Raw genomic sequence first — 24,681 nt, forward strand, 5'->3', positions numbered from 1 at the left:
GTGTGTGTGTGTGTGTGTGTGCACATAGGGTGGGGGGGTAGAAAGGGGAAGAGGATAGAAAAAACTCAAGAGAGACAAGGAGGAAAGCCACACCTGTGCCAGGCCTGTCTTATAAATAAAGCAGCAAGAGACATATGCACAATCACATTCAGCCAGAGTCCTTTCCTGCTCCCATAATGATGCAGAGCTATGCTGACTGCTGACTACTTCACTTGGCTGATCTGAGAAGGAGGCTTGAGTGTTGACTGTGTTGCTTCCCATCAAGGCAGAGTCTAACAGGAGGGATCCCACTGGTCTATCTGGGCTGAGTATTGATCTTCTTCAAATAGGGGGAGGGGCTTTTTGTTTGTTGTTGTTGTTTTTTGCTCAGAGATAAACAGTGCACCCCCCCCCTTCGGATAAGGAAAAAAAAAAAAAGATGACTGGGACTCTATTGTGTCTTGTTCCAGTTTGTCAGTGAGCACTTTAGCCCAGATTGGTGAGCTTCCTCCTTCCCGAGGCCGTCCAGCAGCGTCTTGCAGCGTTACGAAAGCTCACCCCCCTCCCACCCCGAGCCTACCATCCATCCACACGTGCGTCCGCCACCTGTTTCTGTTCCCTGGCAGGCTTTAAAAGCATACTTTTTGGATATGGTTTGACCTTTCTCGCATTGTTTCTCGGCGCACGCTAACGCGCGCATGTGAGAAACTTGGCTCGGGAGCCGCTTCTCTCCGAAGGCGGGCGTACATTGTGTGCAGAGCAGGAGGAGGGCTTTGATGTAATCAATATCAGATTTCAGCTGTTTCACTGCGAGGCTCTCATCCTGAGTGGCAGACTTGACTGACTTCTTACTGCTTATGCAATCCCACTCCCTTCCTCCTCCTTTTGCACCCACTCTATAACCCATTACTCTCCCCCCTTATCTGTCTGGTCTTCCTCTAATTCTCCATTCCTTCACCTTTTTCCTCCCATCTTGAATCCTCCTCCTCCTCTGGTTTTCACTCATCCCTTCATCTCTCTCCTCCTCCCCCCCCTCCTGTTATAATCACCTCTGTGATTGCTCTTCCTCTCCCAGGCGGTGATGTTTTCACTGCTGCCTTCTTTTCTAACCCGCCGATGCCAGATTATTGCTGGATGATTACAGCTACCATACCATCATGATCATTATTGCATTCCGAGTGCCAGTGTTCAACACTGTATGAGCAGATCGAGATGCTTTATCCAATTTAGATCTCATTAAGGCTTGAGAGGAAATATTCCAGTGCTAGACTCTGCGTTCTCAGCTGTTTTCCGTCTCTGTTTTGTTGTTGCTTTCTGTCTAACTTCTGCGAAATTGTTCGTTTTCCCTCCTCGCAGTGATCCCATGCAGACTGGGAGGGCCTGGGAGTGTTTTCAAGGTGTGGATATAGATGGAATAAGAAAATAGAGCATTAAATTTGAACGTTGATTCAGTCCATCCGTCCACATGGTGATCGATTGCATTTTTTTTGTGTGTTTCTTGTTGTAAAACGTCTCAAGACGACATTTGTTGTCATTTGGCAACATGCAAACGAACCGAATTCAGTAGAATTGAATTTATTCCTTCGGAAATGATCTCTGCTGCTCTGAGTCTGGCCAAAACAGTGCAGAATTTGGACGTGAAAGACGTGTGGTAATCCTGCTCTTATTACATCAGCAGCGCTATCAGCATCAGCTCGTGCTCCTGCCTGTCACCGCGACGCCTCTACATCAACTCGCTTTTGAGAAAAGAAAAAAATAAATAATTTCCAAGAGTTTTGATTTGCAGCGGTACTTCAGCTCCACTGTCATTATCACAATAATGACTGTGACAGGCCTTGATGGCTGTTGATAACCCAACATATTTTTGCTGATTGATAATCTCGGGTAGTTTGCGCCTCGCCCCCCCCCCACACCCCCTCTGTGTTCCCTGATTGCCATTCATCCCATTAAATGGAGCAGTTCATTAGACAGAGGCATTATGAATCTGATTTGCATTTACTCATATTCATATCGCATACATTAAAACAACACACGCGTGACATTTCAGCTTTGCCGGCCATTTGAGAATACAGATGAATATATTCATCCCAGCTGTTATTTATTTATTTTTTCGTCCCCTACTTGTCCGAAAAGCCACTATGAACTCGGTGAAATGTGATTCACAGGTGAGGTGGCCCACGTGTTTATGTCTTTGTTTTGCATTTACAATGTGACTATTTGAATTTGCAATATAAAAGCGTTTGCTGCCTCAGCTAAGAGACTGTTCGGCTTCCCTTCATAAAGCGTTTGCCCCACTTTATATATAAAGCATTGTTTTCCAGTGCTGGATTCAGCTTAACTTGCAAAAAATATTCACACTGCTCAAACGTTTCCACACGTTGCCGCTTTACCACCACAAAATGTACATGTTTTGTGGCGTCTACATTCTTCAGACCCACACAAACTAGCACAATACTCTGAAGTGTAAGAAAAATACAACATGGCGAGCATTTGTATTTACTCTGATTCGATTCAAAAATATGTTATTGATCAAAAAGGGAAATGAACAGGTTAATTCAAGATTCTTCAAAGAGTTACAGTGGATAGAGAACAGGAGAGATCTCTTGCAGCAGTCTGTGTTACAGCACATTTGCGCAAAGCCTCTGACTGAAGACACTATGACATGCCTCTAAATTAAACCCAGTGCCTCTACAAGTCACCCAATTAGCAAACAGTGTATTTTAATAAAAACATAAATACAGCTGTTCTGTGAAAACCTCAGAGATGAAGCATAGTGGTGGCAGCAGCATCATGGTGGGGGTTTGGTTTACAGACAGAAGCAGGTAAATAAAGGACAGTTCTGTGGGCAGATTTAAGTGAAGGACATGAAAAATACATCCAAGATGTTATGGCATACTTTACCTCAGAGCTTATTCCTGTGTTGGAATTACCAAGACAAAGTCTAGCTCCAAAACCAAGAAAAATAATCTGAGGCAAGACTTGAAACTGACTATTTTCCCTCTTTGCAATCTCACTGGACTCTACCTGCAGCATTTTTGCACAGAAAAGCAAGCAAGCATTTAGTATTTGAGTCTGAACGTGCCAGGCAGTTGCTCTGGCATGTACAACTCACCAGCAGAAGGAGTAGATTTTTTTTTTAATTAATTTATTTTTTTTATGTGCTCCATAGTTTATGTTTAGCAACAGCCAGTGAAAGACCAAATCAGGAAGCTTTTGACCTTTGCTACTGTAGGGGAGACTAAAGAATTACTGCTGAACAACCCCACAGCCCGTCCTTAGTTTGTTGTGTTCTTGTGTGTAATTAGGGGATATCAGGATGCGTATGCTATAGCAAGAACAATGCTTAACCTTGGTCGGACAGTAACTTGTCAAAAGTGGGCCTCACGATTTATTGTGTTATGTTATGGTGATGGAATATGTCTCCTGAAAGCCTACTGCACATCCATTTTCTTTCTTTCTACCACTAATATACGTACATATCATTTATGTAAGCGGCAGACACTACAGTTGCATCATTGAAATCATTGCATTTGAATTATTTGTGTTGAACTAATTTCTATGAGACGTTCTACCTTTTGAGTAACTCATTATTTACATATTTTTACAGCAAACTTGATGAGTACAGGCGCTACTACATAGGGTTTGGTGAAGCCACACAGAGACTGTATTCATTTTTTGAACGTTCTGCTATTGTGGGGTAATGAAAATGTTTCGATTGCATTTATTATTCTTCTTTAGCTTTTTTTTTTTTGCGTCTTCATTTAGTCATAAAAATATACAAGATGAATGTTTTACCGTGCATGTGGACTGACGTGCTTCAGCTTCATTCTGTCGGTTATGATGGCAACTTGTCATTTTGCCGAGGCGTTATCTACCTGCTTAGCTGTGTTGACACAGCCAGCGGCAGAACAGCAGTGTTAGAAAATATTGCTTCCCGGGTACTCATTATGCATGCTAGAGGTATTTTAGACGGGTATGTGTAAAATATTTTGGAAACCATGAATTAGTGTTCTTCCATTTCACAATTATGGAGTATTTTGCATAGGTGTCTCATATAAAATCTGAATTTTACGGTCGTAATGGGAGAAGGCGTAGAAATGTTCACGGAGTGTGAATATTTTTGCATGGCACCGTATGTTTGTCATGGTTTTTTGACTCATATCATGGCGAACTATTGCCTCCAGCTGGCCTATACATCATTATTTCCGTATAATGAAATGCTTTCCCCATGGCTCAACAGTCTGTGTGATTTAACATTTATTTCCAGGCTGCTTGAATATGCTTATGATGTATCACCAAACTGATTCATCCTGAAATGACTTCTCCTTCTCCTGCCCTGTCTGTTTGTCCTCACGGATCCTGCGTGCGTGTGTGTGCGTTTGAACGTATGCGTCTTTGCCTCGCCTGGCAGTGAGATAAAGGCCCGATGTCGCACCGTAGCCCCAGGCTGCTGAGCTGAAAGGGGAGAAGCAGCAGGATGCAGTGGGTCACTCTGGTGGTGGCCCTGGGGTGCGCCCGCCTGTCCCAGGCGTCGCGTGGCCCCACTCCCACACCCACCTCCACACACACCCCTCTGGTGGACAACTCGGAGGAGGAAGTGGACGAGCCGTGCTTTGAGCCGTGCACGTGCGAGGTCAAAGAGGGCGTGCTGCACGTGCACTGCGACGGGCGGGGCTTCACCAACGCCAGCCAGGTAAACCTCCCCCTCACCTCCTCGTTCATCACGGGCCTTAGCAACAATGTCACCTCGTTTAAAAAGCCGAATCTCCAATGCTAATACATCGGCTCGTGGCTCATTCTTATTGTTCACGTCCCCTAATTAATAAACTAAGTAATCCGAGCTGTAATTAATCATCCAGGTGTCACAGTCATGGATCCGCCCTTTCAAACTCAACCTCCAGAGGAACTCTTTCAGACGTCTCTATAGCAACGGGTTTCAGCACCTTGGCAACGCGGTATCGATGAACCTTGGCAACAATGCACTCCAGGACATCCGAGTGGGGGCCTTTAACGGGCTGGCCAAACTCAAGCGCCTGTACCTCCACGAGAACAAGCTGGAGGTCTTCAGAAACGACACGTTCGCCGGTTTAGAGGCCCTGGAATACCTCCAGGTAAGCTCGAGGACATAATCAGTCCTAATTATCCATGATTGACTTTATTATTGATGAATCAGTGCGAGAGTACAATTCGTTTCCATGCCAGAAACAGTGGTGGAGTGGCAGCTGGTCTGGGTGAAACGGGGTAGAAGAGTTTTAGGGTTTGTTTTTGAACCAGAGAGTGGCCGCGTTTTTATTTTGAGCTTTGACGCCTTTGTCCATATTGCATTTTTCTGTCCCGCAGGCCGACTACAATGTGATCAAACGGATCGACAGCGGCGCTCTGAGGTTTCTCTACAAGCTTCGGGTTCTCATACTGAATGACAATCTGATCCCCGTCCTGCCCGCTCATCTGTTCAGGTTACATCCTGATTATTTTACTCCAAAGCTTTTTAATTATGCCAGGACTGATCTGTAGAAATATCACTGCCAGGCACGGTTAGTCACAGTGTTCTGCTGAGGTAGGGTTATTGTAGCGCACACACAGCGCCTCGCACAAGCATTCATATCCCTTGAACTTTTTCGCAATTAGTCACGTTAAACCCATGAAGCTTGACGTGCTATACTGGAAAAGCTATGTGATAGATAGACCAACATCGATCGAGAGGTTCATAATTAAAGTAGAAGGAAAAGTTTTCAACATTTTTAGAAAGGAAAATCTAAAAAGTTTGTTACGCATTTGTGTTCAGATCTTTTTACTGACGGCTGCAGAAATCATCTAATAAGTACAATAGAGTCCAAGTGAGTTATGTGAAGGCCTCTGGGGTTTGTTAGAGAACATTATAGGTCAAATAGCATGAAGACCAAGGCGGGTAAAGGAGAAAGTCGTGGAGGCATTTTAAGCTAAATCAGGTGGATGGATCATCTTCACTCTGACTTTATGAAGAGTGGCAAGAAGAAATTCATAGGACACAGAAAGAATATGGAAGAAAGGGCTCTAATGAAATGAGCCCAAAATTGTTTTTTTTTTGGCAAGGAAACTAACACTACATAATCACCCCAATCACCCCAATCACCCTGCCACTGCTGTCAAGCAAGGTGGTTTCAGCATAAAGTTGTGGGATTACGTTTCTTTAGCAGGGACAAGAAAGCTGGTCAGAGCTGATCTAAGCTGGACTTAGTCCAGCTGGATTTAGATCAGCCAATCTAAGGCCAGTCACGATAACAAATGTTGCTAGGCGATAAATTGTCCCAGAAGTTATCGTAATAATCAATAATATCGTTGTTTTGACACCATTTTTAACTTTATAATAGTACTGGTATGAACACATTCTCAAAGATCAATAGACTTAAAGTTTTTTTAACGAACATTTTCCTCTGAAACTCAGAGACTGTTTAAATATCCAAAATAAACAAAACAACGGAAACAACAAATAAATTGAACTATGAAGTCTCGATAAACAAAATGTCCTTCAAAAAAAGGGGGATAGTTGAGACCAAAACACCCAGAGTGAAGACTTTTGTCATCCAGTTTTTGGCAGAAAGAGAGAGAAGACAGAAAAATAAAATCATGCAAATGTAAATTATTGAGCTCATTTTAATTTATCCTGCGATTAATTGATTAATCGATTTATTGCTTATTGCGACAGGGCTAAATACAGGGCAATCCTGGCAAGAGGTTGACCTCGTGACTGTAAGCTAAATATTATCTCCTAATAACCCTTAGTGATTGTGACCCAGCATACATTGCTTCTGAGATGGTGACTGAAATTCAATATGCAGTGCAGAAATTAACTTGAGAATCAATGGCCAGACCTAAAAATTGATCTTCTCTCCATTCAATCTGGTGTTGGAAAGAAGAATGAGAAGAAATTTGTTAGAAACAAACGCCGAGGTCTTTGCAGCTGTAATCACACCAGAAGGTGAAGGTGGTTGAGAACAAATGCACGCCATTATCAGATTAATTGCAAAAAAGAAAAAATTTAAAACGCACACACACACGCACACCCACACACACACACACACACAAACCTTGTATCATCCCTTTCATCTCATAGTCATATTTTAGTTTGTGTGGTTTTTCAAATTAAATCATAATAAAATACACTATTTCTTTTAATTGCGATGCGACAAAATGATGAAAAAGCTCAGGGATTTTTAAATGTTTTTGCAAAGCGCCGCATGTCATAGAAGATGAACTAATAATCGAATATGAAAAAAAATAAATTAAATTTTGTCCTTTCATCTAACTCCATTGCCTCTCCTTCCCCCTCTTGCTCCAGATCTGTGTCTCTGACTCATTTGGACCTACGGGGAAACCGTCTGAAGAGCCTAGCAAAAGACGGGACGCTGCAGTACATCGGCCGCTCCCTGATGGAGCTGCAGCTGGAGGAGAATCCCTGGAACTGCAGTTGCGAGGCGGTGGAGCTCCTGCAGTGGCTGGGTCAGATCCCCTACACGGCTGTCGTCGGGGACGTTACCTGCGAATACCCGTTTCATCTTCACGGAAAGGACTTGAGGGAAATCCCCCGCAAAGAGCTGTGTGCTGACCTGCCGGATAAAGAGCACCAGGGAGAGAGAGGCGCTCCATCAGCGGGATCCCAGCCCCAGCCTCTGCCCCCAAACTCTAAACACAACTCCCATCCCGGGAGAGCCAGGCCGACGAGGCCATCGTCTATGGTGCATGGCTCCCGACAGAACACTCTCGCATCCTCCACTTTGTCCCCCTACACTTCAGCGGAGCGTAAAGAGAGGGAGAAGCAGCTGAAGCCAACTAAAAGGCCTCGATCCTCCAACCGAACACCGCCCACCGCTCGCAGCCTGATGCCCAACCAGAACCCCCCTGTGGCGGGCTACCAGACGCGGCCGCCCATACCCATCATCTGCCCCATCCGTTGCACCTGCAATCTGCACATCGCCGACCTGGGCCAAACCCTCAACTGCAAAGAGAACGGTTTCCGCAACATGTCCCAGCTCATACCGCGGCCCCTCAACGGCCGAAAGCTCTTCCTGGGAGGGAACTTCATCCAAAAGCTCGTCCGCTCCGACTTCTGGAACTTCTCCAGCCTCGACCTGATTCACTTCGGGAACAACCGCATCAGTTTCATCCAGGAGGGGGCCTTCTCCAGCCTAGTGAACCTGAGGACCCTCCACCTGAATGAGAACGAGCTGGACAGGTTGAGCCCCCACATGTTCCTGGGACTTCAGAACCTGAGGTGAGGAGCGTTTGCATCGCTCTGCGTTTCACGCACATCCTCCCCTCTTAGCATTTCAAACACATTTTCTCTTTTTAAACCGAAGCCACATGTCAGCTTAAGGTACTTAGAGATTTGTTTGTTAAAAAAAAAAAAAGAAGTTGAATTAATTTCAGTATAATCCTGGCACCGGATAGCGCTGAAAACGTTGATTACCATTATGCTGGAGTTTGATTGAAATGAAGGTTTCCCATTCTCTTCCATGTTTGTCATTACTTAGTCACGCTGTCTGATGCAATGCTCCAGTTGAGTTGTAAGCCTGGTTTTGAGTGACAATGTGAAAATTAATGTTTTCTGGTATTTGCATACAGAGGTGTTGATAAGACGGCGAGGTGTCAGGACGATGGCAGGATTTTGTGTTTGGGAAAAGGCTCGTCAGAGCGATGCATATGTATGTAATTGTCAGATTAAGCTCAGAAAGATGATTCATCTGTACATAATGCATATCTTCCTTCAGCAAGTGCATTAAACATTAATGAAGACAACAGATCAAAATTCATGCCATTCTAGCTAAAGAATGATAAGTCACCTAGGTGTCAGATTTCAGCCGCACCGTCTTTATATTTCCAGACAGGTTTAAGAAAATCTGCAGCCATTAATCTGACTATTAATCAATAATAAAGATCCTCGGCGGACATGGAAAATGTCTTCCTCTTAACCTCTCGTTAGCCTTTGTTAAATGCTAAATGGTGACAGAGCACTCTGAGCAACATGAACTGGACCTGCAGTGGATGTAAAAAGTATACACACCCTGGTTAAACTGCTTGTTTTTAAATATGAAACAATTATAAGTTATTTTAACCTTTTTTTAACTGTTAATGTGAGATTTATCCAACACAACTAACAATGAAAAACAAACAAATCAATCTGAGCAGAAAAGTAGAACAAAAATGTTGCAACAACCTGGTTGCACAAGTTTTGAAACTTTTAACTAAACCTGTTGTTGAATCATATTTTTTTGATGTAATTCCAGCATTCAGTCTTTGTTTGCCGTCTCTAAACATCCCACATCTACCTTGAAGAAGTTTCCAGAATCTCCTCTCCACAGCCTTTGTCACTGACTTCCTGTCCAACTGAGGCCCGAACTCTGGTGGAGCCGTACTATTATTGATTTCGATGAATGCCTGGACTCAGTGCAGAAAGCAAAAACAAAAAGCTTTCGGTCAAAATTTTCTAATCCTTATAACTCTTTATGAAAGTCTGTGGAGTGACGTCCATCAGAAAACCTATTCTAACAGTATGATTGGGAATAGTTTAGGCAAGTCTGGACATTTTTTTTGTCGTTCAGCCCCAGAGGAGACCAGAACTAACTCCAAAAGTCCTGCTATCCCTTCAGCTTTACGTATTGGCTGAACTTCAATAATGGGTAATCGGAGGCTCGATAACGAATAGCAGGCATCAACCTGAGACTGAATGCTAGAATTGAGCCAAAAGGTGGTAGTTGAAGGGTGTGCGCAATAATTCAAAATGACAGTTGCTGCTTTTTCATGTTGTACCTTTATTTTCTCAAAGAAGATCTTTTTGTATTCAGCTAAGTGATACAGGCTGTACATCACAGTGAAGTCGAAGAAGATATTCTTTTCTTTCGTGTTTCTCAGAAACATGCAGAATCTGTTGCAGTCATCGAAAAGTATATCACACTCACTTCTACTAATTAAAAGAAGAAGAAAAAATCCAATGTGGTAATCAGGCATCTGTGTGAAATTTGACATAATTTGATACTGATCGGTTTGCGAAGAGGCAGAGAGGAGATTAAATCAAATTTCTGCTATGAATTTGAAACACGAATAATCAGCTGCGTATTTGTCGAGATTGGGATAAAGGAGGACTAGGCTACTGTGCGCATAGACCGTTTTATTATACTGTAGCAGCATGGCCCATTTGTCTTTTCTTTTTTTTTTTTGCTTGCTGTAAACCGATATTATCTGCTTCTGTTTCCTGACCTTAGGTTCCTTTACTTGGAGAACAACAAGATCAGTGTGGTAGATCCCGACACCTTTGACTCTATGCCGTCCCTTGAGTTGCTGTTTCTCAACTACAACGCTTTGCGGAGCCTCCCTGTCGGTGTATTCTCTGGAGTCAAGCTGTCTCGCCTCAACCTGAGAAACAACGTCTTCCAGCATCTGCCGGTGGAGGGTGTGCTGGAACACCTTAGAGGACTGGTGCAGGTTGGTGGAAATCCATGTTTTACTTATTCTAACCATTGATTACTGGAGCCTTGCAAAAGTATTGGGTGAACTTTTTCACACGTCGTCATACTGCAGTCACAAAATGGAATGTAATTTAATGAGATTTAATATGATAAAAATGCAGGCATGATGGTGAGGAAATGGATGCTTTAGTTTCAATTGCTTTTTACAAAAGAAAACCCAGAAAATTATTTACATGCTTTTCTGCCCCCTTTTTTCTGCCCTTAAATAAAAATCTAGTGCAACTCAGTGAGCTAATTAATTAAGTCCTCCCAATTTAATCTCAGTAAGAATACAAGTGAAGGCCTCAGAGGGTTGTTGCACAATATCAGAGGATATTTGTTTCAGAAGTGTGACCTTTCTAGGAGAATGTTGAGAAGAACTAGTCTTGTTTGCAGTTTTCAACAAGCCACGTAGGAGACGCAGTAAACATGTAGAAGAACATGCTGCCGTTATGTAAAATAACATTTAAACTGTTTTACCTGGTTTGCAAATCGCTATGTCAGGTAAAAAAATCTGCACTGTGCATCTAACACAACAATCCTTACAGTAAAACATGGTCATGGCAGTGTCATTATATGAAGGAGTTTTTCTCCAGCAGCCTGGAAGGAAAATGTCAGAGGTGGCAAAAAAGGTATTTAGTTGTTTCTTTCATTCATTTTCAGTTTAAAATGAACATGTTACATGTTGATATAAACAAAACCTACTCCTTGTTTTGAATGACAAGGACTAGTTGGAAGAAAAAACAAAATCTTGTATAGTTTACCCTTTCTCTTAAATGTTATTTCACTAAGCCATAAGCAACTAAGTACCAGTCAGCCTATGGAGGCATCTTTAAACCGAAAACAGGCAATGTATATGAAAAAATGATAAGTAAAAAAGATATGTTATCTTTATACTGATGCAGCACTCTGAGTTAATATACTTCACTACACAAAGAAGTTCATCTTCTTGCAGATTTAAATCGAATCATGACAACATTAGAAAGTCTGGAATTAGTTGAACTGATTTCAGTTATTTGTGGCTGTTTTCGCGAAGATGAATGAGCAAAGTTTCAGTCTGTGGACGTGCAAACCTGGTAGAGACAAATGAAGGCAACTGTGGCAAAACTATGAACTTGTGGGGTTAAAAAAATACTTTCTGACCTTTCCAGGTTTTCTTTTTTTGAGCTAATTTTAGCATAATTCTTCATCTAATTGTGCTACTTTGTGTTGTTCTAATACATACAATTACAGCAAAAGACATTAAGGATTGGAGTTCAGGAGTGTATCTGTAGTTATATTCTGCTTTTTTGTTGTCATGTGTAAAACTGAGGTGATGGACCCTTTGTTTCACTTCGCAAAAATGTGTTTAATCTCTCTCAAATACAACAAAAATACAAAAGTCTAACATGCCGCGAAGAAACCGCAAATGGCGATATTACATCTTAATGAATCAAGTGCTGACAGGCCCCAGCTGTATTTTTAAACTTCTGGCAGGCCCTGATCTGCTGGCCTTTGAAACAGCTGGAGCTTTCTCCCATCATCTGTTGTTTTGAGAGCGCCGCTGCAGCATGTGGGACTCTGTTTGTGCCTCAGGTATTCCAATTGGAAAATTGCAATAGACTCCATTTGCATAAGTGGTCTTAATAAATCAGGAGTCAGACTGGAGAAAGCAGAAGCCTTTAAGTGTTTAAGCATGGTTTTAATTAATGCAACGTAGAGTAAATAGACTGTATAAAATACAGCATATGTTCTTTTTTTTTTTTTTTTTTGGTTTTTCTCACATCTCACCACAGCCTTTAAGTGACTGGTTGCGGCACGCAGCGCGCAGATAAGGACACATATTAAGTCCTTTCAACCAAGACTTCAGCAAATTTAATGTAAGCTTTTCTTAGACAGCCAGAGCAGAATGAGGTAAAGTGGGTGTAGATTAGCCTGAATGTCATTGTGAATTTCTGTTCTGATTTAGCTTGATGGAAGAAAAAAATAAATAAAAATCCCAAAACCCCCAATTCCGGGTTTGTGTGGGTGAGACTGGCAGTTTAGCGGCAGTTTCTAAATGTTTGCTGGAGGAAGCGTACACGTACAAATAAATGCATTATGCCTATTGTGCATTGCTCTTATGTTCAAGAGAATTTAAGCTTTCGCAAATTGGATGCACCCAGTGGGCCGTATTCATGGAACCCAGCTGCATCGCCATTATGGAGCTGGAAATCTCTGCCACAGTAACTGAATCCGTTCATTTATCGGGGTCGTTATTTCCCTAACAAAGCCATATTAGCGCTACCCGTCGGCTGCAGAGAACAACATGACAGCGATATCACCTGTTGGCTTACTAGTGGGCTGTTTGAAGCTCGGGGCGTGGGCTTTTGTGGGCGCCGCTGTGTGTTTCTGAGCCAGCGTTTGCACTGTAAAATCAAAGGCTAACACTGATGGAAGCGGGATTTAGCTCCCAGCTGCTGGGGAAAAACAAAAAGAAACGCACAATTCTGATAAAGCAGCAGCATACACAGCTTACAGTCAGCTCTGCCGTCAAGAACAAGATTATGCAGTCACACCCACTTAACTGATACGGAAAATATTTCCCTTAGCGCACTGTTAGAAAATGATAAAAAAAAATTAGTCTGACGTTAAAGAGAAAATTAAAATCATTGTGGTGCGTGTGATTTCTCAACTGGAAAATTAATGCCAGTACAAGAGCAACCGAGCCTTAAAGCACAGGGAGATATATATATATATATGTGTAATAAAATCAACTTAAGTGAAGGAGCATCTGAAAGGAGGCCAAAAATATGTACAGCCCAGGAACACATATGTCTTTGTCGGTACGTGCTAAGAACATGTTGGGTTTCAGGCAGACACTTCCTTGTCATTGCCAGCATTAATCAAGAAAGTGCCCGTGGCCAGGTTTGGCGTTTAGTGGGGAGCAATTCTGTCTAAAAAAAAAAACCTGATGCAACTGACACAATGTGTAGAAATAACCAATTATGGTCCGGTGTGGAAAGCTGAGACGGAGGCAGACAGTGGAGCATTTTGGGAGGATTTCTGACTGATTAGAGGGAAGGTATCCACTGTAATCACTGTTGAATTATTCAGATATGTCCTGGCACCAGTGTTATCAGCGCCCATGTCCCTGCTAAAAATCTCACTCTCAGTCAAAACTTGAGGTTTTTTTGTGCACGTGTGCGTGTGTGTGTGTGTGTGTGTGTGTGTGTGTGTATGTGGTACAAGGGTAATAAATATCCATTGTGTCTGAATTTAAATCAAGTCAAGTGTTGAGCTTTTCAGAAAGCCTGGAATTGTTGGGATTTTATGTCACTGGTATTGAAAAAACCCCAGAGACCATACAAACAGATGATAACCTTTTAGCCATCACTCTAACAGAGTGTAACAGTAGATCTGTAAAAAAAAAAAAAAAAAAAAAAATCCAATCCCTGGAATGAGAGGCAGACATTTATACCCTCTACTGATGTCAAATCTTGGTATTGTGCACCTGAGATCACGCACAGAGAACCAGGGCTATTATTATGGTGCCCGATAGAAAACATTTACGATTGAGCGGCTCTCCAGTGAGCATGGCCTTTTGTTCAGAGCCCAGATGTTCCTTGATACTAGGAAAATATTTTTGAAAACCAATTTTCTCTCAGGGTAAACTCTGTTGAAGTGAACAAAGCTGTTTTTCTCCCCATGACATATCTATGACTTGCTTAGTGTCCAGAGGAGCTGACAAACTAAATATCATTTTACTGAGAATGAATACAAATAGCATCCCTAAGCTGAGTTTGAAAATTAATGAAAGGTTAATTTAGGATGACTCAGAACTTAATTAAGTATAAGTGACCCAAAACAGCCAAATAAACTAAGTGTAGCACATTGCTATCTATGCAATTACTACCTATTAAACAGCGAATAATAAAACATAAATGGTACTCTGTGTTTTATTGCACTTTATCTAGTCCAGAAGACCCTGAAGTGCTTTACACATCCACAGACTGATGGTGGTTAGCTGCTACATTGTAGCCACAGCTGTCCTGGGGCAGACTGGTGGAAGGCAGCCATGCACTGGGGCCACTGAACCCTCTGACCACCACCAGCAGCCAAGACGGGTGAGGTGTCTTGCCCAAGGACACAACGGCTGAGACAACGATGAGGTCTCCACATGATGAGTGGATTCTCTCTTTTGTGCTGGCTGGAGAAAAAAAAAAAAAACTGCCAGCAGCTGATCTTTACAGGAAAAATGACCCTTCAGGCTCTTTCCCAGTGTGGGCGAGCACCTCTTCTTAACACAGCATAAAGTAAGCAGTAACCGGCACGGCAATTACCAAAGTTCTTAGCAGTAGCACATTATGGATGCCGTAAAAATGAGCAGGCTGTGCAAACTGTGAAATTAATTCTTGATAGTAAAATGAAAATCATCATGAAGATTTTTTAAGAGAGGGCAATGAGTTCTCAAAACTAACCACGAACTACTAAAACAAAATTATGAAGAATATGCAAAAATGATAAATGCAAGTAGCCTACAAGTAAACACAACGCAACGTGATATATAAAACGTTAAGTGAAAACACATGAGCAAAACTATAGATGTACTTTTATGTAATGTTATAAATGTAAGCCAAAACAGCCAGCAGCAAAGTTACTAGAACTTACTAGTCAAAATGATACAGATCCATCAAATTATGTGGCTAAGCTAGCAGTTAGCAAGCAAGTTAGTGACTGGAAACAACACTTTTTTCTACTCTGTTATGATGTGACAAAATAAAATTTAAATGCAACTAGTTTTTGAAAATGAAGAGTTTTATGAGACTGTTAGGCTTGTGAAAGTTACAGCTGCTAGTTTGTATGGTTTGAATCATTAGTTCATTTAGCATTAGCTGACGGTTAGCGCCATCAGCTAAAAGCCACTTCTGCTTAGAAGAAAGAAAGACATTCACATACAAGTAAAGTTACTTTAAAGGAAATTTAAATTGGTTAATTTAAAATTGGGTAATTTGCCCTTCACAATTACAAACATACAGTATGTGATAAAGTGCATGATTGTGAAGTGAAGAGAGATGTTTTAATTTTTTGAGTAAAAAAGAGCAAGCCTGGTCAAAACAAGTGAAGGGTGACTTTGAACAACAGTTCTCAAGTCAGTTGGTTGCAGAACTGGACTTTGACTGGGCCATCCAAACACATAAACATGGTTTAACCTAAACCAGTTCCCTGTAGCTATATCTGTAGATTTGAGGTTGTTGTCCTGCTGGTAGTGGAACACCTCTGCTGCAGGTTTCAGTGGTAGTAGAGTAGATGGGACTGGATGCATATACGTGCAGTCTTCCGATTTGTATTTGTCAAAAAAGAAAAAGACTTTGTGTTGGTTTGTCACATTAAAATTCTATAAAATACCTTGTAGTTTGTGAGATGCAGACTTACAAAGCCCAGTGAAGCTAGCAAAGTAGATTCAGTTGGTCTTTTTAGTGTCAGAACAGGAACTAAGCTTTCCTACTATTGTCCAAGGCATGGTTGTGCAGTCAGTTGGTGACTATTCTTTGGTAATAGTATGTGTGAACTTATTTGTCTTCTGTGTTCCCATTGTCATGATTTGGTGATGTACCACATCCCATGACTGTGCATGAGATTATGACGGAAAATGTCTGGATGATAAGGGAGCTGATGGTGAGACACGTCAATCAATACACAGTCCATACTCATAGCAATTGCTACCATCTTTTATTTGGCTGCACATCCTGTGTATCCAATTTCACCAGCACAATAAAAGTGGAGGAAAACAAGTTAGATCCTTCTGTAACATGAACCAGTTTTCTTTATTTTAAAGTGCGCAGCACAGCATAAAACAAAACCACTATAGGTGTTTTAAACCGAAATAGACTTGCTCAGCAAAAAAGCTTCTGTCATTATGGGTTTTTATGAGCTGGGAAGTTTGACCACACCACTTTGCTATTTACAGAGACAAGATAGGTCTCAGGCTCACTGGCTGTCTGACTCGGTAATTTGGATTTTACATTACATGCCAATAAAGCCTTTTCAACTTCAGTGATGATTTTTTTTTTTCACTTATTAAATAAAGACAGAATGTTCTAACCATTCAGATAAGAGTAATTTACTGTTAATAACCGTCGGTATTTAATTATGTGTAGGGGTGGATGATACGCCAGGACATAATTAGTGAAAGACTAATTATCTTAATATTATTTTAGCATCAAAATGACTTCATATGCACATGGTGGTGATCTTGCTCGCGTTTGTTTTGCCAGAACTGCGAGAACGAGTTCACATCTTCATGTGATTACTCCACTGAACAGCTAGCTACACGTTCCAATCTCAAACATCCAAGCCGATCTGAACTTCTGCAGTCTGTATTTGTTTTCCCTCAGAATAGAAGATCAGAGGTTTCTTTCCAAACTCAGCATGTTGCAGGGATGTTTAGCGATCACACAGAGACACAGGCGCCTGCTTCTCTACCAACAGCGGCCTCAGTGGACCAGATGCTTTCGCTCTTTGCTATTACTACATCCGCCCCGTGCGCCATATACAAGAAGAGGCAAACCGCCGTACAGAACAAGTTCACGGCTTTCCTCTGGGGGATGTCGGTGAAGTCGCTCGGGAAAATACGCAAAGTGCATGTTGCAGGCGAAGCGAGCGTAAATATGAAAGTTGATAACAACACCACGGAAAAGAAGAACATTCCCTGGAAAGTGCCAAAACATCACAAGCTCATAAAATCGAACAGCATGAGTGCAGATTTTCAACGAGCAAATTGATTTGATATGGTTCTTTGACTTTGTGTCTCATCTGCAGATATTTTTGCTACATAAAATCTGGACAATGACAAGAAGTAAAAGTTTCCGATGAATGAAACGCAGCATATCTGGAACGACGTCTTTTGGATGACGCTGCCAGAGTATTTGTAGCCATTACAAATTTCTTCTACATTTGCTTTTTAGTCATCGTTAAATGTTTCAGAACAGAAAAAAATAACTTGAGTGGAAACAAACCGCAGTTTTCAGATGATAATATTATTCATTCTGGAGTGGAAATCCCGTCCAAAGCAACTTGGCCCTGTGTGAATTGCCTTCTCAGCCTAATAATATCAGGCTGTTTCACTCTCAGCAGCAACAACTGCCATCAAGAGTTTGTGAATAACTAGTAATGAGTCTTTTACATCATTATGAATGAATTTTCGCCCACTTGTTTTAATTTAGCCCCACTAGAGGGATTTCACGCTTTCTCTGACTGTGTAAAGGCATGCCACAGAATCTCAACCAGATTTAAGTCCAGACTTTGACTGGACCATTCCCAACACCTAACTTTAGTTTAGCTTTTCAGGGTTACAAGAGCTAGTGCTCTTCAGATCATTGTCCTGCTACACAAACTGATAAATGGATGTTTTATACATGATTTTTCTGCTAGCAGGATTACTACTACCACCCATTAGGACAAATAATCCAGATAATTGAGAAACAGTCCAAGAAATAATAAAATAATCCCCCTCAGTCTAAAATTCTTAAATCTTTAAGTTGGGTTTTTAGCGTAAGTGGGTCAGCCTGTTGTTGTTTTTTTAGTACTTTCAGCTTTGAATTCACCCAGGAATGTCATTTTTTTTCTTTTCCTGTCTCTTCCTGCTGTTGAACAATGGACACATAATTGAGACAAGTACAGTTCCCTCAGTGTTGCTCCAGGCTCTTTTGTGACTTCCTGGATGAGTTGTTGATGGATTCTTGAAATAATTTTGGTCGGCTGGTGAAGTTTAAACGCTGTTGTGTTTGTGGATAATGACCCTCATGCTGGTCTCTGAAGCTTTAATAAAAATGCCATTAGTGTTTTTCATCTGTTCCCACATTTCTGTAGATATTTTACATTTTGCGATTTTGTAGCCCGCTTTATGTCAGACAGGATCTCTTCATTTTATGAGACAGACGTTAATGAGGCCTGTGTGTGGCTGGTGAAATTAAACTCGGCCTTCAAAGAATGTGGTCAGCTTGTCTGGATGGCTTTTTCCTAAACAAAGTCATCGCTTGAAAACCGCATTTCGAGTGTAATCAAGCAGCCTGATATTAAAAGCTGGTTATCTGAAACCTTTAAGTGGGATTAAAGGAAAATAAACTGAATAAATGTGTAAAGGGGCTGTTTGATCTTATGTGTCTATCGAGTGTTTTAGAGCCAAACATCTGAATGGCAGCTTAATATGGGCTCAGGCAAGTAGATGAGCCCAAAGCTTGCAGCTTATATCGACAACAGAATAGCAGAAACTGGAAAAAATCAAAGTGTATGCTGTGGTTCAGTCAAAGTCTAATGGGAGTTTTTGTGAGCTGTACATTTATACACACCGGTAAAGAAGAACTGGCCAAAATGTCCTCACCAGCAGTGACGCGAGAGAACGATAAATGCAAGTGTTATTAAATTATGGCTGCTAAAGATGTTCTACAAGTGATTGAAATTGTATATTGACAGTGTTTGAATTTGCCCACCCTCCACCCCCTCCACCCGCATATCATCTACAGAATAAATATTTCCCATAAAGACATTTCTTCCAACACTTCTGATTGTTTGTCAAACTCGCTCTCTTCAGGCTCACTCCGAGTCTTATTATTCATAAAACAATGGAAGACATTCATCAGAAGAGTGAAGGCTTGGCAAGCTAAAGCTCAGGGGGCGTCTCATCACCAGAGACTTCAGCTAAAATCCTTGTGCCAGAAACTCTAACACATGCTTCATATCGACTTGATTTCTGGGAGCCACCCAGAGCAAACCTAACGACTGAAGGAAAATCACTGTTTGAGCAAAGAGATCAATTAGAAGACACGGGACTTGCTGAGAACATTTTGAATTTCTCCCCTGGTGGGAATTTTTATAGCTCTCTAATAAATCTTGGACAATAATTGCTTGATCTTTGATCTTCATGTTAATGAGGGAGCCCAGAACAGCAAATAAATGGAATCCTTCATTTCAGGCTGAACACGTTGGGCTTCATTGTAACTTATTAAAAATACGTATTATATCTTCTTGGCTTTCTTGGGTTTTATTCAAAAACAGCAAATCAGGAATAAAAAAATTCCCTCGACTGAAACGCAGATGTGTGTGTACCCTTTCCTGACTTTGAATCCTGGTACTGTGTACATGAGACGACACACAGAGGTGATGGACAGAGAGCAACGATTGCTACTTCTGGATGGAAAAATTTATTATTGACCTGCTTTCCAGTGAACTTGGGTCTTTTGTTCAGAATCCAGATTTTGGTTATTGGACAAATGAAACCTGTTACTTAGCGCCCCGATCAATTTACAAACCAAATATCAGCTTACTGAGAATGACTATCAATGTCAGATCCATAAGTTTAAAAATTAATGATAAAAGTCAAAACCCATATGCAGCATGTAAGTGTAGCACGTTGCAGTAGTTCTGGTTGGTAACAAAATGCTTTAGACTGTTTTTAAAAGGCATTTCTTTCAAGTACTAAACCACAGGCCTCCATTTTCACAAAAGCACACAGCATGGGCTGACATAATAGTAACACCTGTCGGGGGTAAGCAAGGGTCTGTAATTTCTTACCAAAGTAGTGCTTTGATTGACAATTTGACAGCAAATCGCACACTTGGTGACCAGGCTTGTAAACTGTAAACACTCCTGGTTACGTCGGACAGTTTCTTAAATGATAGACAGGGTGACAGAGTTTAAGGGATTTGAATGAAAGCGTGCAATAAAATGCTTCGAGAATTTCAGACAGATGTACGATCATCACCGTGAAAGTTATGACGGAAAGGGAAAAAGAAAACAACAACAAAAAACTAAGCTGACAGTTTGGCCACATATTTGTGTGTCATTTGGCTCCTTCACGCTAAATCGCGTCTTGCAAGAATGCAGACACTGGAAAATATTATTTTTTTGCATGAAAATTTGTATTTAGCAGCAGTGTTGAAACTAATTTAGAACTGCAGCTGTGCGTTGTTTCTAGTCACCCATCAGTTCTAGCTATGATTGTGAAAGCCCACAGTGGACTGATGCCAATAAAGGAAGAAAAAAAAAAAAAAAGCATCCGGCTGTTGAGCGCGAGATGACCGGGAAAGGAGCGGCTCCCGCAACAGCAATGCTGAATCATCTCCTTCTTTAAAAAAAATAAATAAATTAAAATCATCCATCTATCTCTGCAAGCCAAGGAGATGGCCTAACCAAATTAGCATGACAACATTTGCGCCAGCGCCTTGGAAGTGCGACAGAGAGAATATCTGCTTTCACTGCCAGTGTCGCCGCTAAAGACTCGGAACAGATCAGTCCTGCAGACAATACAACTTGATGTGATTCCCTTTGTGCATAATCTGCTTTAGCTTTTTCAAAGTGTTTCAAAGAGAATATTTGAGTTTGTTTTAGGACCTGCAGTCAATAGCTGGGAGGCAGAAAATGGATTTGTGGGCATACCTATTGGATTATGGCACAGGGGAGAGTTGCATCACATCCTGCCTGTTGTTAAGGACTCGGCGCTGCGGTACTCCCGCATGTTCGCCTGCCTGGGAGTTGTTTTTTGAGAAAGTACTTATGTAAACCCTGGGTTGTCCATAACCAGCTGGAGCATAGCAGGAATCTGTTTTGAGAGCCTTCGCAAGCGGGTTCAAAACTAAATACTGCGCTCTGCCATTCAAACAATAAAAAAACAGGTCATTCACTTTCTCCACCACACTTAATGACAGTATTTTTTTTTATTTATGCTACTCATAATACATTTTTACCTTAATTTAGAAGCTTGCGCTACATGGAAAGCTGCAGTACAAGCAGAGAAAAACGACACATGCTATTTAGGATTTCCTTCACAAATAAAAATCTTACAAGCTCAGTGTGCTTGTAAGATTTTTGAATTTAGTAAACATCATTCTTCTTCCTTGTTGCCTCACTAATGCATGCACTCAGCTTATTTGGAGATGTTTTTAAATTAATAATATACATCGCAAGGGCTACTGCAAAATTAGTTATTTTTGTGAACAGTTAACAGAATGATTCATGAATCTGCATTGCATGGCAGATCAGTAATTATCCCACTATTATGCAATGACAGTGTGCTGTGGTGTGATGTATTTCTCCAGGTGGACCTGCAGCAGAACCCATGGGAGTGCAACTGTGAAGCGGCTCCACTGAAGCGTTGGCTCGAGGGGCTCAGCACTATGATTCTTATGGGGGAGGCGGTCTGCAAGTCGCCCGAAAAGACTCAAGGCGTGGCCCTGCGCTCCCTGTCCATGGAGCTGCTCTGTCCTGAGCTGGAGCCCCAGGAGGGCCGCGAGCTGGAGGAGCAGATGGCAAACTCCACAGATGCAGGAGGAAATGTATCCGTGTACCCTACGCCTGGGCTGGGACCCCTCGCCCCTCCGTGGATAGATTCGATCCCTCTGTCGGTGTTGGTGCTCAGCCTGCTGGTGTTGTTCGTCTCGGCTTTCTTCGCAGCGGCGGCACTAATCGCCTACGCCCTGAGGGTTAGGGAAAAGCTGCCGTTCCGTCGCCAGGGAGAGGTAGACTTGGCCGGCATACAGATGGAGTGCGGGATCTTCACAGAGCAGACGCACCACCACCACCACCACCACCACCTTCACCACGACCTGCCTGAAAAGCCCCCGTTGCCTCTGGCCGAACACAACCACGTCTACGACACCATCTTGCCCCGAGAGGCGGCAGCGAAAGGAGCCGACCCCGCCGCCGCCTCACACATGTGTAGCAACCCGATGTTCAAAGACCAACAGGACGCAGATGTGAACCAGCAACTGCAGCAGCAGCAGCAGGCGCAGCAGCAGCAGGCGTTTACGGCTTCGAAGGAGTGCAAGGGAGGATACTGCCCTACGCCGGAGAAGGAGAAGGAGTGGACCCTGGAGGTGTCTTCATCCCCCATCAACACCATCACAGGGGCAATGGGCGCACTTGCTGGCCTCCACGGGAATGGCATCCTGTGTCCCACGGTCATCGACAGCCAGGGTCCCACTCCTAAGGTGGAGCTTGTGGACTGTCTCTTCCAACTCCCCACCCCTGAGTTCAGAGATCTGCCCGACAGGTACGGGAGGCCCCCGCCCTGCTACCCCCGCACCCAGGACTCCAAACAGGAAGTGAGACCTGACCAGACATTCGTGGTCACCACTGCCAGCTCGTCAGCCGGAAGTGGCCACGGCAGCCAGAGTGAGCAGGGAGATGGAGAGCAGAGACCCAGACTGAGGACCAAACCAGACTACATGGAAGTTCTGGACCGGTCCTATCAGTTTTAACACTCCTCCTCCCTTTAATTCCTCTCCTCCCTCCTTCCTGCTACCATTTTTTTCTCTTGTCTGCTCATCATCTCCCTTTCTGCTGATGAATCACCCAGTAACATTGACTCCTCCTGTACAGAGGTTGGTTTTCAGAGGAGCCTGTGGGGGAGTGGGACTACACTACAACGCCGTGTTTTATTCCAGGACCTGAGGTCAGGTTTTGTATTTTTCCCCCACTACTGGCACATGGGTTGGTATTTGGCAAGGATTAGCTGAACCAGGATCTCTGCCTCTGGGCAAAACTTCAGCTGCAGATACCGCTGCTTTTTATTTTTCCTCCACAGTCCTACATTGCGATAAAAAGGCTTCGTTTTTCCACCAAACGCCACAATTAGCAGGCTGCAGCACGGCTGTGGGCGTTAATGCTCATAATATCACTCTCAAAGGACCTGCGTGGAGGTGAAAAAAAAAAAAACACAGCTCTTAACAACATCAAAAACAAGAGTCATGAACCTCGACAGCCCGAAGGCCTGGAGCGAGCTGGGCATGCACGTTGAGACAGAGGAGCGGCCGAGACAACCCAAGAAGAAGAAGAAAAATAACCGAATATAGCCAAGTGCCTTAGCAATGAACAGCCAGCAGTATGGTCAATGCTTATTTTTCTATAAATACAGATCTATTTATCTAAACAAAGAGGTTTGACTACCAACGGACGGGACGCTGATGGACAACTGAGACTAATCAAGGACCTGAAGAGTAATTGCATTCCCTGGATGAGCCAAAAATAATAACCTACCCAGTCAATATTGGAGTTGTTTGTATGCAGTTCTGTTGACTTTTCTTCATCTCATCCGGTCAAACTTAGTTTGCTTATCTGGATTTCTTTACAGGGCTATGACGGGGACTAATTCGGGATTGTCGCAGAGCGAGATTCTGGAAAGATTTTGGAAGTTCTTATTATTGTTACTATCGTTTCAATGGGAAACAAAAGCGAGGAAGGCAGGACCACAGAAGAACACCGAGCCAATGGATGCATTTTGGATTTCTTTATCTCTCAGACTTAGCCGGGCCACAAGGACCTCTGCTTTATGTTTTATTCCACCCGACAAAGGCACAGAGGTTATTGTATTCTTTTTCTTTAAAGTATTTCTCAGAGGAAATATTGAATGACAACAAAGACAAAGGACAAAAAAAAAGCAGGTGTAGAGGCATTTTTTTTTCTGTTGTTCAAAAAAAAAGACACTTCTATCAACTACTGGTTAATATCTTTTATGGAGATACTTTTTATGCTTTCATCTCCAAACAATAGTAGAGGCAGTTGTGAATATATTTATTCTTAGTTTTTGCGTGTTGAAGCTCTCCTGTAAGGGATCATGTTATATTAATGTATAGGATGATTCTGCATCTGGTTCAGCCTTCTTACCGCCGACCCACGAAGTACAATAAAGGGTGCTACATTAAAAAAAAAAAGAAAAAAAGAGACTTTCCCTGGTAGCTATTGTGTGACAGATTCACACACACTTACACACAACCTGACCCAAATAACATGCACTCTCACGTTCTCCATCTTCATTCCCTTAAAGGGATAGTTCATAATTTTGTAGGTAACTTTCCTGGTGTCTTCATTTTGTTGCAAATCAAGGATTAGGGTGGAGTTGGTAGGTTTATCTGTGTTTTGTTGCCAACTACTAATTTCAATTCAAGTCAATAACATATTTCTCTCAATGCTTTGACCAAACATACTCTTTGTTTACACTGGTTTAGGGAAATGTAATCAATAGGAAAGGGTAAAATAGTCTATACCTTTGACTTCCACTATGTTTCATGTATGTGGCAGCCATATTGGAAACTGCTTGGTGAACTTGTAAATCATTTCAGGTCAAGGTAACCACATAATGGAAAATAGAAAGTTGGTGTAAAACTCAAATTTAACGTTTAAACATCTAATACAAAACAAATATTAGATTTCTCATTGGAAATGCTTTTAATGTACCTTCTTCAATATCCGTTTTCACTCGGGAAGA

General features: G+C 42.2%; 1 protein-coding gene across 1 annotated transcript; it reads left to right on the forward strand.

Annotated features, from left to right (window-relative positions):
- The first annotated feature begins 3,775 nt into the window (after positions 1-3,775).
- On the forward strand, positions 3,776-24,144 carry LOC103458460 (SLIT and NTRK-like protein 3). Its single transcript, XM_008399285.2, has 6 exons — positions 3,776-4,672; positions 4,839-5,090; positions 5,320-5,435; positions 7,298-8,230; positions 10,218-10,437; positions 21,515-24,144. Exons 1-6 carry the CDS (start codon positions 4,457-4,459, stop codon positions 22,673-22,675), a joined length of 2,898 nt encoding a protein of 965 aa, XP_008397507.1. The 5' UTR covers positions 3,776-4,456; the 3' UTR covers positions 22,676-24,144.
- The last annotated feature ends 537 nt before the right edge of the window (positions 24,145-24,681 follow it).

Source organism: Poecilia reticulata, linkage group LG22 (assembly GCF_000633615.1).
Source record: "Poecilia reticulata strain Guanapo linkage group LG22, Guppy_female_1.0+MT, whole genome shotgun sequence".
NCBI lineage: Eukaryota > Metazoa > Chordata > Actinopteri > Cyprinodontiformes > Poeciliidae > Poecilia > Poecilia reticulata.